General features: G+C 43.4%; 1 protein-coding gene across 1 annotated transcript in view; it reads left to right on the top strand.

Annotated features, from left to right (window-relative positions):
* Positions 1-4,694: 4,694 nt before the first annotated feature.
* The window catches only part of LOC111970313 (isotocin receptor-like), a 36,408-nt gene continuing 21,935 nt past the window's right edge, over positions 4,695-19,167 (top strand). Inside the window, exons 1-2 of the mRNA XM_023996980.2 lie at positions 4,695-4,840; positions 5,112-6,397. Coding sequence (XP_023852748.1) covers positions 5,464-6,397 — 934 coding nt within the window. The 5' untranslated portion in view covers positions 4,695-4,840; positions 5,112-5,463. The remainder of the gene's footprint in view (positions 4,841-5,111; positions 6,398-19,167) is intronic.

Genomic DNA, 19,167 nt, shown 5'->3' with positions numbered 1-19,167 from the left:
TGGTTACCCCCTTTTCCCACCATCAAACAAACACTCAAACACCATAACCAAAAACAATACTCACAGGTGGGGACAAAGTGACATGTAGTTGCAAACCAAACAAGAGATCTATAGACAGATGGCATTGACAGAGAGATTGAGCTCTATAGAACACAACTGACAGGGTTTTTAAACCAAAGGAAAGGGACTGTGATTGGGTAAGGGAAAAGGAGCAGGTGTCTTCCGATTAGCGACTGATTGATGACTGATTGGGGAATGATGATTGTCACCTGTGAGTAGGGGAGAAGGAGAAAACAGAAATACACACAGGATACACACAGAATACTTGTATCGTAACACTAATTAAAGTAGTTAACTTTGGCTTTCCGGATAGCCTGAATGCACTTATTTCTCATTTGCCTGAACGAGAGCCAGTCAGCCTGAGTATGCATGTGCAGAGCCTTTCATCAAATGGAATTCTTGAGGTGGAGTAACTCTGCAAGATCAAGGTCAAACCAGGGGCTGAACCTGTTTTTAATTCTCATTTTCTTTATGGGGGAGTGTTTGTTAACAATAACACTGAAAATATCAAAAAGGAAGGTCCAAGCGTCTTCGACAGCGTGGATCAAGCTGATTCTATACCAATTTACAGAGGCCAGGTCATGAAGGAATAATTGCTCATTAAAGTTTTTTAGCAAGCATCTATGAAAAATCAGGACAGGCTGTTTCACTGAGCAGCCATCATGAACACAGTCTGTAAAACAGTGATCACTAAGGTCAATACAGAAAACACCAGACTGATACCTATCAGGATTATTTGTGAGGACATCATCAAGGTGAGTAGCCTTTTATGGGTGTTTGAAGTCATACCTTGTGGGATTGGTAATAATCTGAGAAAGATTTAGGGAGTCCCATTTGCTTTAGGACTTGGTCAGGTGGTTTAAGCATGTCCCAGGTTAGGTCACCTCACAGGACTTAGTGTAGGGGGCCAGGAGAGAGCTAAGGGCAGGTAGGGTACAGGCCGGTGCTGATCGTGGACTATAACACCCAGCAACAGTCAACAAAGAGCTATTTGAAAGTGTAATGCTTAAAACCAGCAAATCAAATTGTATGGAGACAGACTTGGTGGAGACAACTGAACACTGAAGGTGTTCCTTGGTAAAGTTTGCCACTCCACCACCTTTGGAAGATCTGTCTTGCCGAAAACGTTAGAACCAGAAAGGTTAACATCAGTGTTCAATTTTTTTTTCTTAACCACGTCTCAGTAATGTCCAATATATCTGGATTGGAGCTGTGAACCCAATTGACASATTTTTAGGTAATAAGCTTCTAGTGTTAACGTGCAGAAAATCCAGGCTTTTACGAGAGCAGAAGTCAGTGAAACAGATATCAGTGCACAAGTCAGAATTGGGGCTAGCAACAGTAGATGGGCCTGGGTGTACATGCACATTTCCAGATATCATCAGCAGTAATACGATCAGGGTACGGCATAGGACAGGGAGAGCTCTGCAGTGTTGATTTTTTATGACATTTGAATGTGCATCAGATTGCAACAAGATATTGTACGGCAAATTCATCAGGTTACCTGAATAGAAAGCCTTCGAGAGGTGGTTAGAATAGGATGGGAGGCCAAGAGTCCGTGTAACCAATAGAGTCAGAGTCCCAAGTATGGGAACAAACATAGTCTGTCCCACGGTTAGATAAACAAGCAAATTCATAGTCAACAAAGCACGCAGGAGTCATGAGACAAATAGCATAAAGGACAAGAAAAAAATATAACGACATTGGGCTATCCGTTTTAAGTTCAAAGAGGCACTCACCCCAACAAGATTACTTGAGAGAGTAGCTAAGTCCTGTAGGCTATAAAAGTATGAGATAAAATAAATAAATTGTAGGCCTATACTAGTTCATTAAAGCGTTTCTGAGAAAATTCACATAATAAGTTTCACAAGTTAATTAGCCTACCTAAAATTCGAGTCAGTCCAAAGTCTGCAGTGGGTGTTTGTAAGTGTGTGTGTGCTGGAGGCAAGTGAAAGCTTGGGAGAGCGGGGATGTGGCGGGGGTACCTGTACCAGACAGGGGTAGACAGGTCAGGGCAGACAGTGAACAGATCGCCAGATGGAATCCAAGCCGCAGTGCAGCAGGCAACAACGGGAGTAGGTGTCACACTCACTTGGGAGAAGCTTTTTTCGGGAGGCAGATTCCTTGTAGAAAATCCCAGCTAGCTAGCTAACATAGCTAGCAAGTCTATGTCCACCATTTTGTTTTTACAGATTCACTACATGGAATAGCGGATAGTTCTATGTCATACCGAAATGTTTTAAGAAGGTCATACCAAGGATCATTTAGCTATTTCATTTAGAATTTAAGACCCCTTGAAAAATAAAACAAATATATAATTCATTTGCTGAAATCTTTGGGGGACTTTCTGCTATTAGCCCATACAAACGCATTGAATAACAGATTAAAATGGAACAACAGATAAACCCCCCCAAAATAGTGTCTGTCCTATATCTTAAGACCGATATGTTCATGAGAGTCTCGCCTTTGCACAGAGGGGTCATATTAGTGTATAGCCAAAAATGTTTGGATGCTACAGACGATTTTGTGACAAGACCGATTTTCGGGACGTCTCATGGTCAGACAAACATCACTCTAGCTCTGTCACCTTTCAACGCAGATGCGGAAGTTCAACATAGGCGGATTCGGTGGATTGGAAAGATATCTCTAGCTCAGTGCCGATTTTAGCATGTAAATATTGGTGGGGCAAAAATGTTAAATGTGGGATGCATGCCAGCAAAGCCACTACACTACACTACACAACACAACACTAAACAATACATGAATTTCACTATACCACCGCTACACCTGGCTATCAGCTGAGCCTTGTCTGGCAGCGAAACAGTTCATTCAGCCTCATTTACAGCCTTTAAAAAAACATAGCTGATATGGATGACTTGCTTAAAAATGTGCTCTCTACTGACAATTGAGATGTACAAACTGGCACAAGGGGACTACGAGCAGATAAGAGGCAATCCGTATTTTTGATTAAGACATTAATGAGCGAGCTAGGACGGATGTAGTCAATATAACTATTTGTTCAGCACTTTTGAAATGTACATTGTCAGAATTCAGAACATGGGCCATTCTTACAGTGTTCTCCCTGTACACCAAGTCAGAACCGCAGGATAAATAAAGGGGGCATATAAGCAGACAATGAAAGCTCTTACAATATTCGACCATTACATTTCTCAAAAACAGGTTATAGGCTACATGTGCACCACCAAGTCAGAACAGTAGGCGAAATTAAGAGGTGAAAATAGACCAACTTACTAGGGTGAGGCACATGGGCTACGAACAGCTTACTTCACAACATACACTTAGTATTACTTTCTGAGGTAGAGTATACATATCTCCCTGACATATTACATAATTTATGCAGCAGCATAAAATACATTTTGGACTCACCACTCATTGTTGAATTTGCGATTTCAACTTGTTGTGTAATGTTTATGTCTAATGTCCGATGAGCAACGCTATGTTTTATCTATAATTTCTCATCATTATTTCTCTTCATATGACAACGATTAAAAAGGATTTGCCAGTAGATTGTCGATTTGATTCATGATGATGACTGCGAGTATGATGTTGACATGATCAGTCCAATCAAAGCTACTGTAGATATAATGTGATTTGACATCATTTTATCTATGGCCAATGACCTTGAGCCTTCTTGGATGGGCACTTCTAATGTAACTCTATGGCAGCACCCAAAGGGCTTGAATTTTCGAAGTCTATCCTTAGACTGGCGGTGACGTAGTGTCCCCATGAGTGACAGAACACTGAGCCAATCACGGTGCAACGCTCCGTATTTTCTGCTGGCTTGCCCCACCACCACAGAAAGCACTGAGCTAGGCTGAAACACCTGCATATTGGAGCTGTTTTCTTCAGTAATCCACAGGCTCAAACGCAGTCAAAACAGGAAGACAAAAAAATCTAAATTGTATCCGTAAAGTTCATAGAAACATGTCAAYCGATGTTTATATTCAAACCTCAGGTTGTTTTTAGCCTAAATAATCGATACTATTTCAACCGGACAATAACGTCATCAATATAAAATGTAAACAAGAAAAAGCTCTGTGAAACTTTATTTTTCTCAGGTTTTCGCCTGCCAAATCAGTTCTGTTAAACTCACAGACACTATTTTAACAGTTCTGGAAACTTTAGAGTGTTTCCTATCCAAATCTACCAGTTATATGCATATCATATCTTCTGGGCCCGAGAAACAGGCCGTTTAATTTGGGCATGCATTTCATCCAAAATTCCGAATGCTGCCCCCTACCCTAGAGAAGTTTTAACTTAATTATATATATATACTGTATTTTTTTTAAACATTGTTTGCAAACTGATATGTGACACGTATTAATGCCAAGATAACATGCAAAATAGGAAAGCCCAAAACATTTTAATTTTATATTATTCAAAAAATCTACACTTGTACCTTTCATGCTTAAAATATTGATAACTCATTTCGTTTTTTCTTACTGTAAAAAAAATAACAATAAATGCCCTGTGTTAATTATAGGTTGGAAAATGATATACTGTTGCTTGCATAGCCATCTAGTGACGGCTGTGAGTATCTTAGCCGGTCCTCCGTTGGGACAGAAGTGGTACCAAAAGAGGGCGTGGGCAGAGGGAGGGTCCCAGCTTGCACGATTTGGTATGCTGTGCTTGAAGCACTGCATTAGACCTCATACATGCTACAAAGACATCAAGGGATGTGGACAAAAGCCCCTCTAGAAAATAATCTGTGAGCACTAGTTGCTGTGCATCACGTTGGAAAGGCTGTCTTTATAATATGGTAAGTACATGAATATTAATTATCTTATCTTAATGTTATAATTTTGATCATGATTAGTAAGTATGATTAGAATMATTATTTGTAAGATTATGGTGATTATTATAATTAGTTTATTATTAGTAGCCTATTAATATGGTTGACATTGATTGATTGCTGYATTGATTAGTCTAGTAATTGCACATATCATACATTTATTTATTCATTTATCCATGTTTGATCTTTTAGCAACTGACTTGTAAAATGTAGGCTTCTTTTATTTGTATTTACCTAGAACATATCTCCCAGAGTCTACGCCTAATTGGGACACCTTACTATTGGATTTTACTTTGCCTTTGGTAAGCCTACCGTCCAAGAGACAAACATGTAAACAGAAAAAAACATCTTAATAAACTTTGCAATAACGGGAAATGATAAACAAATAAACAAGGAACAGATGAGGAGCCAATCAGTCACTTCACCGATGTCTGGTACTCGATAATAGGCAGTGTTTTTGGGCTCCAGGTGAAACACACTATGCAAACAGAGCGACGGAGCATCGTATAATTCCAACGTTTTTATTTCACAAAAGCACATAGAACTACGTAGAAAACGGAGCTTGTGTAAGGTGGCGAGTTTACGCATGAATGATGGAGGACCTTCTGCGAGACCAAGACTTGTGGGCGATTATAAATGATTCACGGACCAACTCGAGTCGCGGTGGAAACGAGACCAGTACTAGGAACCAGTCCATCGTGAACCCCTTGAAGCGGAACGAGGAGGTGGCCAAAGTGGAGGTGACCGTTCTTATCCTAGTTCTGCTGCTCGCGATGGTCGGTAACATTTGCGTCCTTTTGGCTATCCATACGAGCAAGCACAGCCACTCTCGGATGTATTACTTCATGAAACACCTCAGTATTGCGGACCTGGTGGTGGCAATCTTTCAGGTCCTCCCGCAGCTTATATGGGACATTACATTCCGCTTCTACGGGCCGGACTTACTGTGCAGGCTGGTGAAGTACCTACAGGTTGTCGGGATGTTCGGGTCCACCTACATGCTTGTTCTAATGTCCATAGACAGATGCTTGGCGATATGTCAGCCGCTTCGCTCTCTGCACAAGAGGAAGGACCGTTTTTATGTGATTGCCTCTTGGATGCTTAGTCTGATTTTCAGTACCCCTCAAGTGTATATATTTTCGTTGAGGGATGTGGGCAACGGAGTTTATGACTGTTGGGGAGACTTCGTGCAACCCTGGGGCGCCAAGGCGTACATTACATGGATTAGTCTTACAATCTACATAATTCCAGTGGCTATCCTAAGTCTTTGCTATGGCCTGATAAGTTTTAAAATATGGCAAAACTTTAAAATGAAAACCAGACGGGATCAGTGTATGTCTCTGACGCCGCGGGCGTACAAAGGCGCAGCGCTCTCTCGAGTGAGCAGCGTGAGGCTCATATCAAAAGCGAAGATCCGAACTGTCAAAATGACTTTTGTCATCGTCCTAGCTTATATTGTTTGCTGGACTCCTTTTTTCTTCGTACAAATGTGGTCGGCATGGGATCCTGCTGCACCCAGAGAAGGTAATTGTAAAGAGCTTTATGCATGAATTACACACTGCTTTATGCATGGATGGGTTTATCAGGAGCACGTATAAACATAGCAATACTGCATAATGTAGATCAATTGTTGGCTCCATAAGCAGGGTTGTAGGAGCGGCGCTCCCTCACATTTTTCAATTTGAGAATACACAGAGCTGGTAAAACTATTTCTGGAAAATTCATTCTGATTAATTATCACAAGAATGTCATGAAAAATAATAGAATGACAAACTAAATGGCGGTCTAGAGGTAGGTAAATTGTGGTTTCTTCCCTGTCTTCTCTGTGGCAGTGGCAAGAATTCTGAATAACTATTGGATACATCTATGCACTGCAGAGGCCCGTCAGAACGTGAATAAAAAAAAAAATCAAAATTCACCGTGTGTTTGCCTTGATTTTCAAAAAACTCCACGGACCCTTTCTTGCGCAGTGGAACCCAAAACATTATGTGACCACTTGGTTACGTGACACCGTTCTGCCGAGGACACCCAAACCAGAAAGGCTACCGCAAAGCCCAAGGAGCCTTACCCTCTCTGGAAGTTGCTGTAGCCCTGCTTGGCACATTTAGCCTATTGGCTATTGGTTGAGACCCGGAGTTCGCCTTAAATGTGTCCAAAACAGCACTAATATTTCTAACATCTCCTAGATCAACACAGTCTCACATTCAATTCGCGCATATATGTACACCATGTATTTCAGCAGATTTCGTGCGTTTTTGTGCATTTTTGGGCTGGTTTGGGCTGGTTAAATTCGTTTGAAAATACACGAATTTCTGTGCTACTTAATTCGTGCGAAAAGACACGAATTTAACCAGTAGGCGACACAAGCCTTTGCAACAACCATATAGACGTGATCATTTATATTTCATTTTTGTTCTTCTTAATGGCTAATTCAACGTCATGAATATACAGAAATGTTGTCTTTGTTTAACCATGTTTTAAAATGTGTCGTTGTATGCCTATATGTACTGTTTTAGACTTGCTGAACAGAATTTGAGAAAAGACGCACATTTACCTGCGACTTAATTCGTGGGAAATATTGTTTTATTAATGCCAATGCTGTTTTCTGTGCTTGATTTCGCTTAATACTTTGGATACTGGTGCACTTGTAATCAGAACGCCTTTTTGTCATGTAGGCAACCATACACGATTTTCTTCATAACCCATTTCATATTTCGTGGAGCCTAAATTACACCATTTTCTTCATAATGCATGTATTACATGTTAATGTAAAATAATGAATTATGTTGGCTTACGCTTATGGCCTTTCCAAGGCCTTTCCATACCTTAAGGGAACATTTTAGCACTCGCCATATGGTTAGTGAGAAACGCCACATTGCAAATGTAAGGTCCCTTACTAGACGTCCTGCAACGTTTCTAAAATTCGCGGACGGCGTCGGGCCGTGCGCGGGGGAGAGATCTTTCAGGAAGTCATCAAACTAAATCTCTCGGACATTCGGTTTCCGTTTTATAAAAATAACAKATTTTGGTCATTTTTCCGCAGTCTAGGAAATTCCCACCAGAGGGAAAATAAATAATATTGCAAATGCACAAGCACATTGCAAATGCATGTGGCCTTTTCTCCTAAACGGAAAATATTTCGAAGARGTAATGGACAGTTGGCCCCGAACAAGATGGCGGTTCGAGGACTCAGCTTTTTGGGTTATGTGGCCCCATGGTTATTAGCGTGGGAGTAACCAGTCACCGTGTGCTTACAGTATGGTAGAGCATGGCCGCTTGCAACGCCAGGGTTGTGGGTTCATTTTCCCCACACCCGGGGCCAGGCCCTATCGCGAATGAATACTGCTTAACGAACTGTCCTTAAGGGCTTGTCGTGAGAGTCCGTGTTCTTTTGGAATATCGCAGCGTCTTGCATTACCCTGAGTTCATACATGGTAAACTGATAAATGTAAAAACGTAAAGTAGGGTGCTAAGTATTGTAACCGTACCGACATACGAACATATAGTCATATCCTTCTCGGTGTGTCTAGGTTTTTTTAAAAAAAGAATCCAGCCATTTATTTCTATCCCGTACCGGATTTAAGAGAAGTCTGGCTCCTAACAGTTGGGGATCAAGAATTCGGCTCAGTTCAAGAAAGACGTGGTCACCAACAAAAAATATAAGCTCTTACTAAGAGAGAGCTATCCAGGTTGCAGTGTTTGTGGTAGGCGGGCTGGGAAACGAACATTTTTTAAGTGGGTCTCGAATAGCTCTGCCACTGCATCCGCAGTGCTAGCTGCGCCAGCGTAAGAGTCTGCTTTGGGTTCGCGCCCAGGCTCTGCCGCAGCCGCCGTGGACCGGGAGGTCCGTTGGCCTAAGCGTCGTTCGGGTTAGGAGGGGTTGGCCGGTAGGGATCATGCCTTGTCTCATCGCGCTCCCAGCGACTCCTGTGGCGGGCCGGGGGCAGTTCGCGGCTAGAGAGGGGGCCATGTCAGGCGGTGTTTCCTCCGACACATTGGTGCCGGGCTTCTGCTCCGGGTTGGAGGCTGCGCTGTGTTAAGAAGCAGTGCGGCTTTGGGTTGGGTTTGTGTCTTCGGAGGACGCGTGGCTTTCCGACCTTCGTCTGCTCCTGAGCCCATACCGGGATTTGTAGCGATGAGACAAGATTAGTTTTACATTACTGACTTGGATACCACGAAGAAAAGGGGATAAAAGGATGGAGTGAAAAAGTACGGTGCTTAAAGACACCAAACAAAGCCTGAAATGGCATTGCCATTATCTCCAGGCCTGTGCCGTGGCAGAGTTCAACGAGATGCACTGCCCGCGCTTGACCCGTAGCTAGCTCGGTCTGAGTGCAGCGACAGGGAACAGGAAGAAGGACCCAAACTGACGCTTCTGACCTCATTTCATATTTTTTTGCTGTTTTGGTGAGACAGAGAGAGAAGTTGAAGAGAAGCAGCATTTTGACCTCAGGAACGTTCTAAGGTCCTCCCGATCTGTGCAAAGCCTAACATTGAACGCGTGGCATTAACCTTAATAGTTAAAAGTAAGGTGTTATACATCAAACAGTTTACAATGACATGTCTCCCCATAGGGAATAATGTTCCTCTCTCCCTAAATTCAACCTGGAAGCCTATGTGGGCGTTCAATAAGCCTTAATGAACCTGTCTTCGATGACAATCCATCAGGCCATCTATGAGGTCCTACCTGTGTTCGATTCTAGATAGTCGACTTTTAAATCACCACTAAAAGTGTTTGCCATACCCAGACACTGCGTTTATGAGAGAAATAGTGCACTTCAACGCCTATGTAATTACAGTGAGCTTTTACACGTATAGACTTACAGACTCAGGATTCTGTAAAGCCCACTCAATGAGGATATGTGTTTACTTTCAGCTCCTGTGCCACCGGAGTGCCATATAGATTGGTGTCAAAAGGGGCTGCATTGCGAAGGTTAAACCAAAGTCAAATTTTCCAAAAACTTTAAATGTGTGAATCGGTCAACCTTCATGAACTGTATCACCGTATTTTCGCTTAAACAGATGTCAAAAAAGCTCTCGCATCCACACACACACACACACACACACAACCAACACACACACACACACACAATCGGAACTTTTACAACTATCACATCACACAGCAAAGGATGGAGTAAAAAGTATGGTCTACTAAGACACCACATGAGCCTTCAAATGGCTTTATTAGGGGTGATGACTCATGACTTTCCAAAGGTACCCGCTCTGGAGCTGCCTATAAATACTACCGACCTCCAAATGATGGGTCGGCCTGAGTGAGTTTATGCGAGATTTTTCAAAAAAATTTTCTATTAGTCGCAAACATTCATGCACCGGTATTTTTTTTGTCGGTACACCAGGCGTCATTGTCACTTAAACGGTCTTGAATAATGCTTTATAGGGGGCATCCAGAGTGTTACATGCGCGTGATGAGGTAACTATTCTGTGTTCTTCTTGTAACTTTCCGGTAGGCTAGAAAAAGCTTTCTCCGCGTGATTTTTGTTGCTGCTTCGACAGGTTCGACGGCAGGTATTGCAACTTGATTTATGTTATAGTAACGGTAGGTGCAGCCAAGTGGGAAATACGAAAGTTTCTAGCGTATTTCGCACTGGGAGTAATTTTGACACAAAACGTTTCTAGTGAAAAGTGTTACACTATAGCCATGTATTTTACACTCAGCGCCACCTCGCCTATTTTTAGGTTAACGTATTTTGGATAGATTTTGGTTTGGGCCCGAAAATGTAGAAGCTAAATGACTTCATAACGTTTCCCAATGTTGGGATACGAGAAAAAAAGTTTGTTGTAATTAGATGGGACAATGGCAAGGCTGCCATGTGTATTTTCAGTGTACATTCTGAATTCAATACATAAGGTTTACACTTTATTTTTTTAAGAAATCATGAAACAACCGAATAAAACACCATTAACCATCCCATGGCATTGCTTACATTCTTCTATCCTGAAAAGTCTGTCAGAAAAATCGAGACAAACAGTACATATAGGCATAAAACCACATGTTTTTAATAGGGCACTTAAAAAAGACAAATATTATATATATATAACCTCTTTATGGTTAAAAAAAGACAAAATCTATATATTCATAACGTAAATAAAATACAGAGCGATTCACGGCTTCTAATGGTTTGTTGCAACGGCTTGTGTATACGTCTACTGGTTAAGATTCGTGTCTTTTCGCACAGAATTATAAGTAGCACAGAAATTCGTGTATTTCCGCACGAATTAAGTAGCAAAGAAATGTGTTATTTTCAAAACGAATTGAACACCAAAAATGCACAAAAACGCACGGAAATCTGCTGAAATACTTTTGTACATATATGCGCGAATTGAATGTGAGGCTGGGCTGCCTAGGATTATAGGACGACACTTCAAAACCTTATCCTATATTTTAGTTTTTTTACTATCCTTTTTGCCATTTAACTGCATAAATTGTGTATTCAAGTGTGTTCCATGGGCCTAATAAGCAGTAAAGGCAAGTAAAGGTTTTTTGTTATACCTAAAGGGCTCCATAAAATTTCAAATCAACACAGCTAAATCATCAATGGTATGACCATCTTAAAATTATTTCCATGTTAGCTATAATCCTGGCAGCTGTCCTGTCAGAAGCAATGAAAGGGTGGCTACAAATCATTTAAAATAACACTTCATCAGAATCTGTTGAAATGCCTAATAGTTTCTCACGGGCTATCATTTATTATTGGGCAGCATAACATTGTGTTACGAAAAATTAAGATATCACTCTGCATTGAACTTGTTAATGCCTGTATTGAAAAACTGGAAAATAGGACTTGCCCACTTTCTTTCACGCCTCTTTTCCTTATCGCAATTTTTGCTAGCCTCACCAATATGATCCATTATTATATAATTGGATTACTATGGATAGAAGAAGACAGTCTCTATTTTCGTAAAACCTTTTGTGTGAATATTTGCTGCGTTAAGTGGAACACAGAACTCTTTTTACAGCCCACATATCATGTATTCCGAAGTGAATGTTGTCCCAGAGAATCGTGTCTCTCTCCAGAGCTTGTCTATAAAAGGGCAGTCCACTTTTAGTGTATCTGTGAACACGGTGCATCGCCTCCTCATGGGTGATCCATGCGAGAAGTGAGAAGCAGAAAGTCTGTATCTTTGATTATCTCGGGGCTTTCATCGGCTAGGGATTGAACACAACTCTTGGAGGAGAGTTGCAGCACTTTTTGTTTTTTCTGGGCCGAAGTAGGACTGGACTCGGCTCCTGGAAACCCTCGTTAAAGCGTGAATATGATTCCGGCCTTGCGTTATTTGATACATGTCAGCATATATCATTCCCTAAAGTATGTTTTGTTCTTAATATAGTTAGATTATAATTATATCGCAAAGATTTAGTTTCTGTTGACTTTTTGAGGCTTGATGCATGACGCGGAGGCACAGACGAAGAAAAAATTAGATTGAATTTTTCTGGCAAGCTGCGTGCACTCCTTTCTTTGTTGAGGTTTGTCCCATAGGGTGTAACCCGGCGTCGGTCCTGTCAGCCATATCACAGATACCTCCAAATAGCAGAGAAGGTTCAGGTGTTTGGGGTAAGAAGAATGCCTCATCCGGCTTTACAGGTGGTGATCCTATACCATATTATAGGAGAGAGAGTGTTTAGAGCTTGAGCGTATCACGCCCCTCATAACGTATAACTTTGGATAATGGCTAGACTGTGCACCGCGTGTGTGCGACGTCTATCGGGCTCATGTGGCATGACGCGCCGTTTCTGGGGTGTCTTCTCTCGCCACGCCATTATTCAGCTTGCAGGCTTAAAGTTATCTAGACTTGGTTTCCTCTATCGTAATCCTCCTCTTTCACCTCAGCTGCCAAACTAAACCTCTGATTCAGATGACCATTCCTACCCATGCTAAGATTACGGAGCCAGTCATTTAAGATTGGCAGGTAGGTTGCCGTGCTCTCGAGGCGGCTAGATGTTCTTTACCTATCAGCCAATCAGATTTGTGCCGACAATGCTCCCTTATTCTTCTTATGCTATGATCCGTTAAACGGGATCGACTTGAACAACAGCCAGTGAAAGTGCAGGGGCGCAAATCAAACAACAGAAATCTCATATATTTTGCAGTCCTAACAGACATACACCACGTATTTTACACACCAATTTAATTCTTGTGGACAGAGGGGCACAGTATCGAGTAGCTCTGCGATATAAAAAGGTGCCCAGAGGTAAACTGCCTCTGGCTACTACCAGTCCTAAAGAGCTAGAATATGCATAGTTATTAAGTACGAGTTTGGGATAAAAACGCTCTCGATTTGTTTTTCATATATAACTGTTTGTGAGGGATGATGCTTAGAGTTATGCAACATTAACTGTCGTGTGGCATGGTCGCTCAAATAAACACATGATCAAAGAAATCCTTAACTCAAGGAAATTGGAAATCTGAGGTTTGTAGGTTTGCCTATCCAATATACAGTGTCTTTGGGGTCATATTGCACTTCGTAAGGCTTCCACTAGATGTCAACAGTCTTTAGAACCTTGTTTGAGTATTCATTTTTTATTTTCATCCCAGGCCCCAGTTCTCATGCGCCAAAACTCAACAGAGCACACCAGGATATATATATAGTTTTTTAACACCATCTGCTATAACTTGCTCACAAAACAGTTATTCAAGAAGATCAAAATGCATAGGCTATTCCCATGATGCAGTTTCACCAGTAAAACGTGAAGAATTCAAAATTGACATTGATGATTGCCTATGTTACAATTAGGTATGCCTAAATTGGTGTTTGAGGGTATTAAACATTGAAAAATGTCTTGAGACAATAATGTGTGGGTTTGCCAGATGTTGCAACTGTAGAATGCATATTATGCATATTCTATATAATGATAGGCTATTCAAAAACTATATATCTGTCTGTACAAACTTTGAGTGAGGAAATGATAACGTTTTACACTTTCTTTTGCGCTTCCACACCTAAGAAAATAGCACCACACCACTGTCCATCAGCCTGGTCTAATAGAGTAGACGTAACATAGTATATGTCAATCTGGGACACTCAAATTAGTGTGATATGTTACATTTGGTATGGTTACATAAGAGAGAAGTTTTACAGTAGACTTAAACAAATCTACTTTGAAACAAAAGTATAGACCTCACACACATGGTTATGGGAATAAAATAAGAAGACCCATGTACCATGTCAAATATACAGCTGAAATGTATTCCATTTTGAGTTTGCATCCCAATATTACACTTCATATACAACACAGAAAACTGAAATATAAACAAACCCGTTTGTCATAGAGCGTTTWAAAAAATGAATGTTTATTAAATTATGAAATATATTAATAACATTCCACCCATGAGGCCACTAGAGGGAAATCTGGTCATTTGACTGCAGGAACTATGGCAAAAACGAAAGTATGGTGATTGGGGGGGTGTATAAGGCAAACATCTAGCAACCCAAAGGATGCGTATTTGATTCTATCACGGACAAGTTTTGCGTTTGCTACTTTTAAACTACTTAGCATGTTAGCTGGGCCATTCAAGTATCTGGCAAAGGGTACCAAAAAATGTCTGCATCATTGAAGGTCCCTAAGAACACAGTGGCCTCCGTCATTCTAAAATGGAAGAAGTTTGGAACCACCAAYACTCTTCCTAGAGCTGGCCATCCGGCCAAACTGAGCAATTGTAGTTTATCACAGTGCCATCCGTTTTGTTACTAAAGCACCTTATACCACCCACCACTGCGARCTGTATGCTCTAGTCGGCTGGCCCTCGCTYCATGTTCGTCGTCAGACCCACTGGCTCCAGGTCATCTACAAGGCTATGCTAGGTAAAGCGCCGCCTTATCTCAGTTCATTTACGATGGCAACACCCACCCGTAGCACGCGCTCCAGCAGGTGTATCTCACTGATCATCCCTAAAGCCAAAACCTCATTTGGTCGCCTTTCCTTCCAGTTCTCTGCTGCCTGCGACTGGAACGAATTGCAAAAATCTCTGAAGTTGGAGACTTATCTCCCTCAACAACTTTAAACATCTGCTATCTGAGCAGCTAACCGATCGCTGCAGCTGTACATAGTCCATCGGTATATAGCCCACCCAATTTACCTACCTTACATTTAAGTCATTTAGCAGACGCTCTTATCCAGAGCGACTTACAAATTGGTGCATTCACCTTATGATATCCAGTGGAACAACCACTTTACAATAGTAAAATATACCTCATCCCCATACTGTTTTTATTTATTTACTTTTCTGCTCTTTTGCACACCAGTATCTCTATTTGCACATGATCATCCGATGATTTAGCACCCCAGTGTTAATCTGCTAAATTGTAATTATTCGCTCCTATGGCCTATTTATTGCCTACCTCCTCATGCGTTTTGCACACATTGTATATAGATTCTCTTTTTTTTTCTTTTCTTTTTTTCCTACTATGTTATTGACTTGTTTATTGTTTACTCCATGTGTAACTCTGTGTTGTCTGTTCACACTGCTATGCTTTATCTTGGCCAGGTCGCAGTTGCAAATGAGAACTTGTTCTCACTGCCGACCTGGTAAATAAAGGTGAAAAAAAAAAAAAAAAGGGCCTTTGTCAAGGAGGTGACCAAGAACCCGATGGTCAAGCTGACAGAGCTCCAGAGTTCCTCTGTGGCGATGGGAGAACCTTTCAGTAGGACAACCATCTCTGCAGCACTCCATCAATCAGGCCTTTTTGGTAGAGTGGCCAGACGGAAGCCACTCTTCAGTAAAAGGCACATGACAGCCCACTTGGAGTTTGCCAAAAGTCATCTAAAGGACTCTCAGACCATGAGAAACAAGATACTCTGGTCTGATGAAACCAGGATTGAACTCTTTGGCTTGAATGCCAAGCGTCACGTCTGGAGGAAACCTGGCACCATCCCTTTGGTGAAGCATGGTGGTGGCAGCATCATGCTGTGTGGGTGTTTTTCAGCGGCAGGGACTGGGAGGCTAGTCACGATTGAGGGAAAGATGAACGGATTAAAGTACACAGCGATCCTTGATGAAAACCTGCTCCAGAGCACTCAGGATCTCAGACCCGGGAGAAGGTTCACCTTCCAACAGGACAACAACCCTAAGCACACCTCCAAGACAACGCAGGAGTGGATTCAGGACAATTATCTGAATGTCCTTGAATGGCCCAGCCAGTGCCCGGACTTGAACCCAATCAAACCTTTAAGTTTGCAGTGACACATCCATAACCTGAGCGGAAACCAGATTGCATACCAGAGAGAATACTATAGACATCAAAAAAGCCAGTCAGTTGATTATTGACAAGTCTTTCCAACACTTTTGATAAACAGGGCAAAATAGAAATAGGCCTATAACAGTTAGGATCAGCTTGATTTCCCCCTTTAAAAAATGTACGAACCGTGGCTGCCATCCAAGCAATGGGAACCTCCCCAGAGAGAAGAGGCAGGTTAAAAAGGTCAGAGATAGGCTTGGCAATTACAGTGGCAGCAACGTTAAAGAAGAAAGGGTATAAACCATCTGACCCAGATGTTTTTGGGGGATCAAGTTTAAGGAGCTCCTTTAGCACCTCAGACTCAGTGACCGCCTGCAGGGAGAAACTTTGTAGTGGGGCAGGGGGAAAAGAGGGAGGGGCGTCAGGGCTAGTCGCATTAGAAGGGGTGGGAGATACAATTTTGGAGTCAAATAGGAATCCTGACTTAACTCAATAGGGGGGGGGCGCTATTTCCACTTTGTAAAAAATCGTTCCCAAATTAAACTGCCTCGTACTCAATTCTTGCTCGTACAATATGCATATTATTATTACTATTGGATAGGAAACACTCTAGTTTCTAAAACCGTTTGAATTATATCTGTGAGTAAAACAGAACTCATTTTGCAGCAAACTTCCTGACAGGAAGTGGAAAAGCTGAAATCGATGCTCTGTTCTAGGGCCTGCCTATAAATGTGCTTGATATTTATTAGTATACATGCACTTCATACGCCTTCCACTAGATGTCAAGGTGTCCTGGAGGGCAGGTAGTTTGCCCGGTGGGGGGGGGGGGGGGGGGGGGGGGGGGGGGGGGGGGGGGGCGGGGGGGGGAGGGGGGGGGGGGGGGGGGGGGGGGGGGGGGGGGGGTGGGGGGGGGGGGGGGGGGGGGGGGGGGGGGGGGGGGGGGGGGGGGGGGGGGGGGGGGGGGGGGGGGGGGGGGGGGGGGGGGGGGGGGGGGGGGGGGGGGGGGGGGGGGGGGGGGGAGGGGGGGGGGGGGGGGGGGGGGGGGGGGGGGTGATGCGTTCTGCAGACCTCACTACCCTCTGGAGAGCCTTACGGTTGTGGGCGGAGAGTTGCCGTACCAGGCGGTGATACAGCCCGACAGGATGCTCTCGATTGTGCATCTGTAGAAGTTTGTGAGTGCTTTTGGTGACAAGCCGAATTTCTTCAGCCTCCTGAGGTTGAAGAGGCGCTGCTGCGCCTTCTTCACAACGCTGTCTGTGTGGGTGGACCAATTCAGTTTGTCCGTGATGTGTACACCGAGGAACTTACTTTCCACCTTCTCCACTACTGACCCGTCGATGTGGATAGGGGGGTGCTCCCTCTGCTGTTTCTGAAGTCCACAATCATCTCCTTTGTTTTGTTGACGTTGAGTGTGAGGTTATTTCCTGACCACACATCCGAGGCCCTCACCTCCTCCCTGTAGGCCGTCTCGTCGTTGTTGGTAATCAAGCCTACCACTGTAGTGTCATCCGCAAACTTGATGATTGAGTTGGAGGCGTGCATGGCCACCAGTCGTGGGTGAACAGGGAGTACAGGAGAGGGCTCAGAACGCACCCTTGTGGGGCCCCAGTGTTGAGGATCAGCGGGGTGGATGTTGTTACCTACCCTCACCACCTGGGGCGGCCGTCAGGAAGTCCAGACCAGTTGCACAGGGCGGGGTCGAGACCCGGGTCTCGAGCTTGATGACGAGTTTGGAGGGTACTATGGTGTTAAATGCTGAGCTGTAATCGATGAACGGCATTCTCACATGGGTATTCCTCTTGTCCAGATGGGTTAGGGCAGTGTGCAGTGTGGTTGCGATTGCGTCGTCTGTGGACCTATTGGGTCGGTAAGCAAATTGGAGTGGTCTAGGGTGTCCGGTAGGGTGGAGGTGATATGGTCCTTGACTAGTCTCTCAAAGCACTTCATGATGACGGAAGTGAGTGCTACGGGGCGGTAGTCGTTTAGCTCAGTTACCTTAGCTTTCTTGGGAACAGGAACAATGGTGGCCCTCTTGAAGCATGTGGGACAGCAGACTGGGATAAGGATTGATTGAATATGTCCGTAAACACCCAGCCAGCTGGTCTGCGCATGCTCTGGGACGCGGCTGGAATGCGTCTGGGCCTGCAGCCTTGCGAGGTTACACGTTTAAATGTTTTACTCACCTCGGCTGCAGTGAAGGAGAGCCCGCAGGTTTTGGTAGGGGCGTGTCAGTGGCACTGTATTGTCCTCAAAGCGGGCAAAAAAGTTGTTTAGCCTGTCTGGAGCAAGACATCCTGGTCCGCGGACGGGCTGGTTTTCTTTTTGTAATCCGTGATTGACTGTAGACCCTGCACATACCTCTTGTGTCTGAGCTGTTGAATTGCGACTCGATTTTGTCTCTGTACTGAGACTTAGCCTGTTTGATTGCCTTGCGGAGAGAATAGCTACACTGTTTTTATTCGGTCATGCTTCCGTCACCTTGCCCTGGTTAAAGCAGTGGTTCGCACTTTCAGTTTCACGCGAATGCTGCCGTCAATCCAGTTTCTGGTTTGGGAATGTTTTTATCGTTGCTGTGGGTACGACATCGTCAATGCACTTCCTAATGAACTCGCTCACCGAATCAGCATATTCGTCAATATTGTTGTTGGACGCGATGCGGAACATATTCCAATCCGCGTGATCGAAGCAGTCTTGAAGCGTGGATTCAGATTGGTCGGACCAGCGTTGAACAGACCTGAGCGCGGGAGCTTTGTGTTTGAGTTTCTGTTTGTAGGCTGGAATCAACAAAATGGAGTCGTGGTCAGCTTTTCCGAAGGGGGCGGGGGAGGGCCTTATAAGCGTCGCGGAAATTAGTATAACAATGGTCTAGTGTTTTTCCAGCCCTGGTAGCACAATCGATATGCTGATAGAATTTAGGGAGTTTTGTTTTTAGATTAGCCTTGTTAAAATCCCCAGCTACGATGAATGCAGCCTCAGGTGTGTGGTTTCCAGTTTACAAAGAGTCAGATAAAGTTCGTTCAGGGCCATCGATGTGTCTGCTTGGGGGGATTATATACGGCTGTGATTATGATTTTCCAAAACTTCTTGGGGTTAGACCA

This window comes from Salvelinus sp. IW2-2015, linkage group LG11 (genome assembly GCF_002910315.2).
Source record: "Salvelinus sp. IW2-2015 linkage group LG11, ASM291031v2, whole genome shotgun sequence".
Classification (NCBI taxonomy): domain Eukaryota; kingdom Metazoa; phylum Chordata; class Actinopteri; order Salmoniformes; family Salmonidae; genus Salvelinus; species Salvelinus sp. IW2-2015.
The sequence above is the reverse complement of the archived record's forward strand: the minus strand, read 5'-3'. Positions and strand labels throughout refer to the sequence as shown.